Below are 13,282 nucleotides of genomic sequence, written 5' to 3' on the forward strand. Positions count from 1 at the left end.
CTGAAGTATTTCATTAAAAATGTTCTTTAGACACTTACTAAACATAAGCATTTAAATCAATTCAATAAAATAAATAGGGCAATGCAATTCAATAATTCACCATTAAAACATCTATTTCTTATTTTTAATTTAATATGTCCCTAAATATGAATACAAAATTAATACAATTGTTATTTGACTAGATCTGCTAAGTTTACAATGAGTAAGATGAGAGTGTTTCATGAAATAAATATATTAAGTACTTAAACTCAACTTTCAAAAATTACTTTCACAGCCATGATTTCCATTAATGCACTTACATTTAAATGTAAATTATATAAACATTCTTATCCTGCATGCAATCTATGTCTTACAAATTTAATACAAAGTTCACTGTCAAATACTAACTCTGAATATTTAGGAACTGTATTCCCTCTGCTTCGTTATCTCTGAAAATTAAATGCAATTTATAAAAAAAGTATCTTAATGACTACTCCAAACAGGAGAATTCAAAGTCACAGAAATAGTTGCTATTATTGAAGAAAGGGGGAAGAAGAAAGGAAAGGGGAAGGAAGACAGAGATCCCTTTGAGTGCTAACTTGGGTGATGGGGAAATCCAAATTCCATGTGATATAATCTTAGTAACAGAGCAAATCTCAGAAGTCTACAGAACTGTGGGAGAGCTGAGAAGGCAATGAGGTCCCTGAGACCACAGACCATAACTATCCTTATAGCCTCAGCACCTAACACCAGAGGCACACTGGGACACCCAGAGTGAATGAATCCCACTTTATAACCCTCTCTGCTACACAACTGAATACTTTTCAGAAATAGCTCTGTATAAATGAGTAATAATTTTTGCTTCCTTGATTTGTTCTTTAGGCTTACAACGATGTAAAGAAGATGAAATTTAAAGACACTGAAATTCAAGAAAATATTTCATATACGAACTAAAATTTTGCACTTGAACAAAAATTGCACCTCGCAGTTTGCACTATGTCTCGCTGTTTTAAATTTTAAATGATCCAAATCAATGTGCACTTAGTCTTGGAATGCATGTATAACTGCGTTCACGTGTGTGCTGACAGATACATTATATAAACTCAGTGATAACTATGGTGATTGTTTGGAAACTGGACCAACAAAAGACCTTCCTGGCAGTTGCATTTTGACACTGATACTGTTTAGAATTGCTGACGCATGGTGATAATACAAAGCAAAAGAACATTAAGTTGATTTTCTCATAATTTTTCATTCTTTCCAGAAAACGCACTCCCTATTCCTTTCATCCTATATCACTGCACATATGTCACTAATATCTTGCTTATCAGGTGTTTAATAAGAGCATGTTCAATTATTAGTGAGAAACAAAAAATACTAGATAAAATTGATAAGTGCCCTTAGAAAGTATAGATAAATGCCATAGAATTTAAGTCTCCTCTGAAAGGTCTCTGTAGTAAGAAAAAAAAAAATGAGTACAGGCGTCACTGAAGAGTTAGATTCAATATTGTTCTTAAAATGATAAGTGGGATCAGAGACTGGTTCAGGAAATATTCTTGCTGCTAGAAAAGAGGGGGAAAGGACAACAGGTGGGACACTTCAGAACGTGCATGGATCAGAGCGACTGGGTGGCTCAGTCAGTTGAGCGTCCAACTTCGGCTCAGGTCATGAATTCATGGCTCCTGAGTTCAAGCCCCACGTCGGGCTCTGTGCTGACAGCTCAGAGCCTGGTGCCTGCTTCAGATTCTGTGTCTCCCTCTCCTTCTGACCCTCCCCCCCCCCCCCCCCCGCGCTCACACTCTGTCTCTTTCTCTCTCTGTCTCTCAAGAATAAGTAAACATTAAAAAAAAAGGCACACATAGGGAGAACCAGGACAAATTTGGTTTAGGCAAATACTGGGATAAATTCAAATAGTGGAAGAGAATGTTATAAAAGGATATTGGAGTACATTCAAGGAAAGCTATAATACCAGGCCAAAGTATTTATGTCATTTAGTAATATGTTATTTAGTATCGAGAGTTACTACAAGGAAGTGAAAGAAAATTAATACCTAATATATTTTATATAATAACCATCTAGATACAAACATGTCTATAATTGCTTTTGAATTTATGTTTTGTATATGGTGCTTCTATTGTTGCAGTATCATTGTGCAAGAACAAACACAACCAATATTTCAGCTGGCTATTGGATGATTAACGATGGCTACAGATGTGAAGGCAGATTTATCTAGACACGGCCTTTATTTTCACCGCTAACATCCTCAGATCATTCCATAAATATAAATCCAGATGTTAATATGAATAGGAAAAACCCCTGGTGCTTCCTTTCAGTAAGGATCAATTTTGTGTTAATGTTTCATAGGATCTCAGCGAGAAATGCTACCTGGAATTATTTGAGAAGAAAGAGATTTTATAAAAAATTTAAAAATAGGGGTGCCTGGGTGGCTCAGTTCGCCGAGCGTCCGACTTTGACTCAGGTCATGATCTCACGGTTTGTGAGTTCCGGCCCCAGATCTCACAATAGGCTTTGCACCCACAGCGCGGAGCCTGCTTCGGACTCCCTATCTTCCTCTCTCTGTGCCCCTCCCCTATCAGTACAAACACACACACTCTCTCTCTCAAAAATAAATATTAGAATACATTTTTAAAAATTAAAAATAAAAAGTAAGATATCTCATCTTTCTCATCAACCTTGATTTATATATTTTTACATTCACATATGTGTTCTGTCTTCATATAGTCTTATTGTAGCAGACTCCTCCTTGTACTAAGCTCTAAGTGAAAATCTTTCCATTTTAATGTATTCTTTTTACATATTTATAACTTGTAACATTTTTCATTGCCTATATTTGCAATTTTGAGTCAGCTATAAATACTAAAAACAGTGCTGATTCAAAATATTAGCTATCATGAATTTAATGCTAAGGACTCTGGTTTACTGCTTTCCCCTGGCATAGCATAGTTGCTCAAATTATTTTGTTAAATGAATAAACAGATATATCAAATATTTGCTCCACAACATTCCTTTAACAGGTGTATACATCACTACTTCATCATAAAAATCAGCAATCACATTCCCTTTTAAGCATTTTATTAGATAAAAATAGCAATAAATGCCTATTTGCAAAGTGTCCCCCTCTGTCTCCTTGCAATTATCACCCATGTTTAAGACAAACCATGAAAAAATTCTAATTATTCTACTAGGCTCAAATTTGTTGGACAGGAAAGGAACTTACACTGTGGCCTGCATATATATTTTTTTAACCTGACAAATGGAAATTGCAATCCTTTGAACAAAAGAATCTTTAAATGTGCTTGCCTATCCGTCTAGCAGCCTTTTCCATGGTCCCTCAAGGAATAAAAAGATAAAAAAACAAACAAACAAAAATCCAGGTCAAAGATGAAAGCCACCTGCTGTCAGCAGGGAAACAAGTATAATTTCTGGGATAATAGCTCTCAGGAATGGATCATAAGCATTTAATGACTGAATAGTAACTCTTACAGACATCCAGAAGCATGACCTGGGATGGCAAAGTTCAATTCACGAGGGGTTGTATTTCTCCTGTAGGGAAGTGTCAATTGACTGACTGTTGACCAGCTCTCAGTGCCTGGATTTGTTTGCAAATCCACCAAATCCCCCCCTGAGAACCTTAAGCACAGAAGAGGGCTGAAAGGGAGGTAACCACTTTTGTACTAAATTGTCACCTCCTTGCTTATTTCTGTGAAGTTCTAAAGAACGCAGCCATCTCACTAACACAATAGATTTATTATTGAGATGTCAGAATCAGCAGCTTTTAGTCACCAGTCACTTCTGTGTCTCCACTCTATCACAGCTTCTTTGTAGTCAGATTGCCAAAAGCCTTGACATTCTCTACACAAAGATGCAGATGAAAGTAACAAAGAAATTAAATGTAAACAAGCCAGACCACATGGTGGTGAATGCAGAGGGTGCCTATTTTCTTATTCTCTGTGGCTTCTTATATGTTTGCGATATTTCTTAAGTGTAAAGGGATTAATGAAAACAGAAAAGACAGAAGATGAAACAAAACACAATTTACAATCTTTCAGCAGCTATAAAATAAACTATGAGTCAGGTGATGGCTGCATATTATGAAATACTATGATCTTCTAGTCATAGGCTGCTAATGGGTAGATCAGTCAGAAGGCAGGTTAATGGTGACTCCATTCTGCTTCTACTGTCCCAGCAGACTCCAGTCCTTATAAATCTTGCATAGACATGTGGAGTAGCTACAAACTGTCACACATGAACTTTTATTGAGTGTGTCTTTTGACCTTTGGGTCACTATGCTGGCTTCATCTGCTAAACACGATTTTATCTGTATACATCATCCTCTTTGAGGATCTCTTCACACTTTATAAATATGGTCATTCCCACCTATATCTTGGGAAACAGAAGCTCTTGAACCAAGTAAGAATCGGTTTTCGGCTCCTATGCTCTTGAATCCTAAAGATTTTAGTAATCAATGAAATCTCCAAGATATTTGGGAACGTGTTGTATTCTATTAAAATATGGATTAGCATTCAGAAATTTGTAACCATGTTAATGAATTCAAGTTGAAAGTCACTAGCCTTTTCAAATCAACAAACACTGAAGAATAACAACTCTTAATCACTTAAAGAATAAAAAGAAAAAATCAAGGGTTTGATGCTGGAGTCGGAGTTCATAAATTCTTCTTTGCTTAAAATTAGTTCTTTTGCTTAATGCTCTTCTGCACCTTTGTGCCAGCAGGAGGATGGGAATTCCTGAAACACTTGCAGAGCTATCATCCATGCATCTTTTGTGCACACTTCTCCCCAGTTCTAGCCATTAATGACATTTAATCTCAGAGATTTAAGCTTCAGTTAATACTACCTCCTTTCTTTTGAAGTGTAATCTAAATACCACAATATTGTGAATCCATAAACAAGTTTTTCCATAACTGAAACTGCCACACTGAGGTCAACACACAGGCTTGCAATTGACCCTTTTTACACATTCAAGAAGATAAGGGCAAGTTAATACTTTCATGTTTTCAGTGTAATGCCTGTTGTATGTCAATACATCATTCATATTCTTTATCTGATATGTCATTTATGATAACAGCTGTCCCTTGCAGGTCTCAAACAGCCTTGTGTTGAGATATGCCTCCGAATCGCCTGAAGACCCATCACCCCCGGAAGTCCTGGAGACAGGACCACAGCAACTGACATTGCAGAGCAATTGTCCAATGTACTTTGCCCTGTGCTGCCTCAGTCTTCACACAGTTATTTCTAGGGACGAGTTTTATTTGTAAACTTAATACAGATGGTCTGTATGGGGCTGTGTAAGTAAATAATAATGATAAGGATATTCCAAACACAGAATGGCCCAGTTAGAAGCTGGAAACTATGATTGTGATGTGATAGAAACAAAACGTGAAACCTGGAATAAGAGCCCAGGAGCCTCTCAAGGAAAGCATGTCATATATACTAAAATACAATATTATACTGAGAGCAAGAGTTTAAATGAGGACATTATACAATAAGTAAACTAATGGAAGATGGTGAAGTTATGCAGACCAAATCAAATGAGAGAACTGTGCTGTTTTGCTTTCCTTTTCAGCCCTCGTCTTCTTTTGCAATGTCTTCTAACTACGTTTCATGTAACTGTTTTGTTGAGATGCAAAAAAATAACAGTAATACATTTATGACCACGAAGAAAAAAAGGCAAAATAAGAAAATAAGGAACCTTTGGGGCACCTGGGTGGCTCAGCCAGTTGAACATCTGACTTTGGCTCAGGGCACGATCTCATGGTTCATGAGTTCGAGCCCTGTGTCGGGCTCTCTGCTGTCAGCACTGAGCCTGCTTCAGATCCTGTCTTCCTCCACTCTCTGCCCCTCCCCTGCTCTCTCTCTCTCTCAAAAATAAATAGACATAAAAAAAAGAAGGAATATTTTAGTTCATCTACAAATAATCTTGAAACCCCTTAGTAGTAAAAGAAACAAAACTGTAGAAACTCAAACATCTCAGACAAAGGGGAGAGGAGAAGAAAAAAGAAACAAAAAAACTTGTATGGCAGGTATTAAGCACAGTGATTTTTAAGAGATCCATTCTGAAGAGGCTTTCAAGGCACCAATACATTCTTTTTTTCTAAAAAGGATTCTAGTGTTTAAAGATGACTGTTTTTGATTTGCCATTGGAGAATCAAAATGGAGAACATGTTTTTCTAACTACTTCAAAAATTTGTAAACATTATTAGAAATGCAAGACTTGGGTAAGACACTATGCTAAAAAATTCAGTTCCTAAGATTTAACAGGTTAAAATTAGGCAAATCAACGCATGGTAAGCAGTTCCCTCTCTCCCCCCAGGTAAGATCAGAGCTCATTAAATTAAAAAAAAAAAAAAAAAAAAAAAAAAGCTACAAGGCAACAGTATAAATCCTTGCCTAGGAATTCCTGACAGGAAAACAGATGGAAGTGAAGCAAAAGCACATCTGTAACTTGTGGCTCTAAATCTCTCATTCAGGTTGTAAGTGACACGTTGAAAGTAAGCAAAAAAAACCCACAACTCGGTGGAGATCAATAAATACGGAAAGTGTCATCGGCCTCAAAACACAAATCTTCAAAGGCAGTAATTGTCCAAATAGGACCATATATCAAGGTAGACAATGCAAGTGGAATCGAAGCAAAGGGCTATTAATTAGACCCCCAGGCAAGTTATGTGAAAGGACCATCCAAACTGAATTCCTGGCAAGGACAAAAGGAAATACTGCAGAACAAAAAATGAGAACGGGCCTAACCTAGAGCTGGAATCCAGAGTGGGCTAGCTAATGGACAATGCTTCCAAAAAATGAACAGAATTCAAAAATAATGTGAAACAGGCTTGAGGCGAAAAGCTGCAAGCCAGACTCACTGAAGTGACGGGTATTTCCACACTGTAGCTTATAGGGTGGGTCTTGAAGGGACACACACACACATGTGCATGGTAATAAACATACAGACATAAATAATAGTATCTGAAAGGACTATTCAGAGGGTTTATTGCATGATGTTTCACCTGTTCTTTCGGTCAGCATTTATAACCTCCCCATGAAGATCTGTGCAATTTACCATTTATGAGAGCAGCCTGGGGTGTAAGGTGCACCATTTGGTGCTTGAACATATTGACTGTACAACAAAATCAAAGAACTATAGAGTCTGGGGAGGCTTTAGAAATCATCTAGGCTAAGCACCGTATTTTAAATACAAGAAAGTGCAGTAGGTAGGGATATCCCACTGAAAACTAATTCATTACTAAATGTGTTCTGCCATCTAAACTGATAACATACACAACAGACTGAGTTGGAAAGATATTCTTTAGAGGAAGGTACTTATTCTCCTGAGGCTCTCATTGATCCACACTGTCCTACGAAATGATACTTTAATTCAGCTTCTTCACTATTTAGTGTCTCTCCCTTTTCGCACCTCTTGTCTAAAATTTGCATTGGTCATACTGCTCACACACAAAAAAACTGTTCACAAAATTATCACCAGGCATGTCTCCAAATTCTTTTGACTATATCCGGAAATAAGATCCACCTTCCAAGTACAAATATTGCTAAAAAAGAAGGCAAAATACTAACGGGGATTTCAAACATCAAAACTAATAAAATATCATCTCTTCCCATTAATCTTCAGTAACCTGCCTCTAACCACCACCTGGACCTACTACACACATACTGCCACTACCACTCTTCCACTCCCAATGACAGTTAGTTGATCTGGCTCCAAACGTGAGACTGTGTATGCATGATGTGTGCATGTGTGTATATGTGATTTTTGACATTTAACCTGCTGTAGTATGACAAGGAACTTACTTTATTCATATGTCAATCTTTTATGTTGGTGACGGCCCGAAAAGAGAGATGTATCCAAGTCCCTCTTGTTTTCCAGTTCCTTCCTCAGTATCTGCCTCATCCAAATTCATATGATTTCATCTAAGTCTTTCATTTGCCTGGTAACATAGTCACGGAAGAGATGGGGGCCCTGATTTTCTCCGTTAAGAAGCTGAGCTCAGAAGAAGTAGAGTGGAAATGGAAGCCTAGATCTGCTTTCGTAGCGAATATCCATATCATTCGAGCAAAAGTTATTGATGATATCCTGATGCCAAACGTAATACCTGATTTTCAATTGCAATGTTACCTGACCTCCTTTTGGTGTGTGACATCACTGACAACTGCTTTCTTCTCGAGACAGCTTTCATGTCTGATTTGTGACACCACTACCATCTAGCTCTCGACCCAACTATCAAGCTATTTCTTCTCAATTGTCTTTGTGGTCATTTTCCTCTGCTTTTTCTTAAATATCATTGTTCCTTGGGATTCTATCCTTGCTCTTTGATCTTTTACTACATATTTTCTTGGGCAATTTTACATACTTCCATGACTTCAAGAACCACCAATACATTGGTGATTTCCAAATTCATGATTCCAGACACTACTGAGCCTCAGGTTCATATTTTCAACTGGATGCTGTGGCAGCATATCCCAGAGCCAGGTCAAGTTCAACATGTCCAACTATAAAATCTATGCCCTTAACACCATTTTTGGTGTTTTTTTTTTTTTTGTATCAAGAATCAGAAGACACTCTTTATGAATTTTCCTAATCTCTGCCTTACCTTCTGGAAATCATGATTACTAAGAATATAGGAGTCCCTGTCTATGGGCAAGTATCAAAGTCTCTGGGACAGGAGTAAGGAAGAATTAAAGCGTATCCAGTGACGGACTCTTGATTTTCCCTCAGGTCAAAACCTCGCAGTTTGCGAGTTCTTTGAGCCCCATATCGGCTCTGCAATAACAGTGCAGAGCCTGCTTGGGATTGTCTCTCTCTCCCTCTCTCTCTCTGTGTCTCTCACTCAAAATAAATAAATCGACTTAAAAAAAACAAAAAAACAAAGGCATCGAGGATCCAATAGGACGGGAGCTTGTCGCGACCTTTCATGTACATCATGGGGTCAGTGTTTGTAGTCTCAGTAAGTCCTAACCACAAAGAGGGAAGATAAGACTTCTCCAGACTATGCAAATTTCAAGTATGTTTTAAAGGAAAAAGAATCACTAGTCTGTTAATTTGCCATTTACTCGTTATGCTCCTGTCACAGCAGAGCTCTCTCAATTGCTTAAATGCTATTTTCCCACCTCTGAGATTTCACAAGTGTTTTCCTTCTGCCTGGCACATTCTTCCCTAGCCCTGTCATCTCTGCCCTGGAGCGTCCTCATCATTTTCAATACCCTGGATCAAAAGTTACTTTCTCAGAGGAACCTTCCATAGCCAATCGAAAACCCACCCTTGTTTCCTAACCACACCCTGTGATTTTTTCCCCCAGTTTGGCAGCTACCACATTTGCCAATCCTATATATTAATCTGTGTGTTTTCTTATTTAATGCACATATCATTACTATTACCATCACCCGGTTGCAAGCTCAGCGAATACAAATACCAATCTCTTTTCTTTTTATTCTCTATAAAACTACTGTTGATTTAGCACAATGTTGTGTAAAATGTGTTAAGTAAATGAATACTTTGATGGTCCCACATCACTAAAAAGTTTTATAAACTCAGTAAAGTGTACACAGTTCACTCTTAATTCTATCCAACATGATCTCTGCCTTCTTGGATCTTTGCTTATATCTATTGAAGTCAATTTTGTTCCACAGCATAGACATACATTTGTGATCATTTCTTGAAAATTGAATGACAATATCACAATAACCCCATGGGGGTAAAAAAAAAAAAAAGAACTAACAGAGAGGAATAATATGTTCTGAAAAATGTCAGAGGAACATTTTTATGTGAAAATTATACATAACAGCAACAGTGATGATGCTGAACAGTTTTTTAAATTAAACTTATCATAGTTTTTGCTACTGTTTTTGACCTAACACATTTTTAAAAAAAGATTTCAGGTCATTTTCAATCTTGTCAGTGAAATCTCCACTTAGAAGTGCTCACTGTTTGATACACCTTAATCCTAAATTATTAAGTAAAGTTAAAAACATAGCAGGGCGTGCCGAACTTAGAAATTTTAAAGGTGCATGTAGAACCAAATATTGTGAACATTTGACTAATAGATCATACGTGTAGTGGGAAATTCTGAAGATGAAACTAACTAGAAATAATGATTGAGTAAACAGATAGACTAATGTAAGAAGGACTTTCATTACATCTTTTTTTTTTCTTTAAAGTAAATTCATCCATCACATGTCCTTATTTGATCTCACAATTTGTTAGCTTTTTATCCAAACACAATGGCATGACAAAATCTTGCTGTGTGGCCTTAGAGTTTTTTTCTGGTGGGAAGATTCCTGCGCTACAATTCTCTCTGCCTTTTCACTTCTTTAGGAGTTTGTTCATGATTAAAACTAAATATCCCTGGGCCAATACTTCACGTTTACATCACATTTTTAATATAAAAATTTGTAAGTGGGGCAACTAAATTTTTCCCCCTCTAATGTAACTTTCAACAATACTGGGTGAAAAGAGTACTTTATAAAGAATTAATTGCTATCAAATGGATTAGACCTATTAAGAAATAAGTATTGAACTCGCCCACAAAACATTCACTTGTTATATGCGTTCATCAGAAACTAACTTGTAAATCTTTTATGACATATTTAATGTAGCCATTTATATAAATGATGTCAATCCACAGTACAGCTTTTCAGAGTTGGGAGACAGTTGTTTTAAAGCATGCTTCAGTACATTAACACACTACGACTACTCCAAGCAATGGCTATTCATCTCTAGGCAAGAGGCTTCAAGAGAAATTACTGTGAATTCTTGGACTCGGAAAGAATGAGGATGCTTTTTAGAGAACTCTGTCCCCTGGGGGTGAAGGGATCAGTGGGAGACAGCATCCCTGGCCAGGACACTAGGTAAAGAATGATGTGTGCTCATGAGCTAGCCTCATTCAAAAGCCATGTTTTCATTAGCACTTTAAGTGCAGTGATGGTTTGTATTTCTGTCCCTGGACGTGCTCAAAAGCCCGAGGGTACAGATTGGGACAAAAACGGGATAGGCTCACATGGAAGAAAATGAAAAGTTTGGATAAGACCAAAAAAAGCTTCCTACTGAGAGTATTTATTAACTTAACAGCTCTTCTTCTTAATAACAGAGTTTACACTGAAGGTGTTTGGCTATGAAAGAAAAGTTATTTCAGTGAAGACAAATCCAACAACAAAATAATATATTGAAGTCAAAAGTATGATTCCAGTAGCACTATTATTCTATAAAGATTGTATTCACTCAAAAGAGAACCTTAAAGGAACAAAATGGAAGCATGTCATAGAATTCTGTTTTCCTATAAATTACATAAAACGGCAATCTTAAAAACTAACCGCAGTATTCTTCAAAACAAATGTTTTGCATTTCGGTTTATTTGTCCCCGTCGCCCCACCCCCCTTATCCCATGTATTCTCAAAACCTAATCTAGATGAATGCTCCAGAAAATATTTACTATATATTACTAACCACAGTTTCAACTTATTTGATCCTTAGAAAGATGCATAATTTTACATGTATGATGTGTTTTCATAAAAAATACCAGATCTGATTCTGTTAGTGTTCCAGTTACTCCAGTGATTATGTTACTTTCAATTTCAAAATCAAATTTAATGTATAAAAGCATCTTAATTTCCCTGGGTCAGGACAATGCATGATCTTGCTGGGAACAGTGAAAACTGGTGAGGGGGTAACCTGTCAATATAAGGAGCAAACTGCCAAGTATCTAACTCAAACCTGGATAACAGTTCACACTGGACGAAAACAAAACTAACAGTGAAACAGAGCTCTAATATTGGAAAACACTTAATCTCTTTTTTTTCCTTTTTCCTTTTGGATGTTAAAAATTATATATGTAAGGGGAGCCTGGGTGGCTCAGACAGTTAAGTGTCGGACTCGTGATTTCAGCTCAGGTAACGATCACGGTCGGTCATGGGTTGAAGCCCTGTGTCGGGCTCCCCCTGGGCGTGGTACCCACTTAAGATTCTCTCTCTCTCTCTCTCTCTCTCTCTCTCTGCCCCTACCGTGCTCGTGTTCTCTCTCTCTCTCTCACTCACTCTCTTTCTGTCTCTCTCTCAAAAAAATATTATACCAGTGTGATAGTCTGAATTTATCCTACTACTTACGAATGATGGACATTAAAATACTCTTACTTCAACATTACATGATTAATTGTTCATACATATACATACATGCCTTAAGTAAGATAAATATATCTTGCCTTACAAACTCTTCCAACTCGAGAAAGGATGGTTTTATCAGAAGTAGTGCCTTCTTGCGATGATTCACGAAAGAAGAAATATATTTTATCATCATCTGGATTATAGGTGTCTGGGATAGGGAAAGTTCCAATAAATTTTGCTCCTGTTTGAAAGAAAAGAAACTACAAATTAAAATACTGAGATAATTCAGCCAAGATAGTATTGGTGTCTTTGAATGTGAAACAATTAGCAGAATAAAAAAAAATGAACCGTGACTGGCATGTGGGAAACAAGACATCCACACAAATAAACATGACACAATATAGAAACATGTATTAGCATGCAGAGGTCTCGAGCAAGTTCTCTAGGAACTCCAGAGACCTGATGAGAACACGACTGACTGATATTCACCATTGTTGCAACTCAACTAAATTACTTAGAAAGTCCTTTCAAACTTTACATTTTCCTTTTATTTGATGAAGTCACTGCTTTTAAAATCACAATGTACATGGGGTGCCTGGGTGGTTTGGTCAGTTGAGCATCCAACTTTGGCTCAGGTCATGATGTCACAGTTTGTGGGTTCGAGCCCCACATTGGGCTCTGTGTTGACAGCTCAGAGTCTGGAGCCTGCATCAGATTCTGTGTCTCCCTCTCTCTCTCTGTCCCTCCCTTGGTCGCACTCTGTCTCTCAACAATAAATAAATGTTAAAAAAAAATTTTTTTAATCACAATGTACATAATGAAGAGCTCAGGGAAAACTATAAACACACCCCAAATTTGCTAAATTATGATGTTATTTGCTGCATTTTGTGTAATTGCTAAAGGGAAAAAAGAAATTAAAACAACTAATTAGTGCTTGCATTAACTCCAGTGTAGGCTCTGGAGACAGTCTTTCCAGGTTTATATTCTGTTTCTCCCACTTACTGGAAGGGTGATCTTAAGCAAATTTTTGTCTTCTCTATGTGTCAGTTTTCTCATGCCTAATATGAGGCTACCAATCATCTACGTAGTAGGATAACTGCTATGATAACCAAGTGAATTAATATAGGTAAAATACTTGCTATCTGGTCATGCCTGACAATAAG

General features: G+C 37.1%; 1 protein-coding gene across 9 annotated transcripts in view; it reads right to left on the minus strand.

Moving 5' to 3' along the window:
* Window positions 1-13,282, minus strand: part of SEMA3D (semaphorin 3D) — a 200,851-nt gene that overhangs the window by 45,929 nt on the left and 141,640 nt on the right. For all 9 annotated transcript variants that reach the window (XM_045494651.1, XM_045494650.1, XM_045494658.1 and 6 more), the window contains one exon: window positions 12,218-12,360. In XM_045494651.1, coding sequence (XP_045350607.1) covers window positions 12,218-12,360 — 143 coding nt within the window. The remainder of the gene's footprint in view (window positions 1-12,217; window positions 12,361-13,282) is intronic.

Source organism: Leopardus geoffroyi, chromosome A2, assembly GCF_018350155.1.
Source record: "Leopardus geoffroyi isolate Oge1 chromosome A2, O.geoffroyi_Oge1_pat1.0, whole genome shotgun sequence".
Lineage (NCBI taxonomy): Eukaryota > Metazoa > Chordata > Mammalia > Carnivora > Felidae > Leopardus > Leopardus geoffroyi.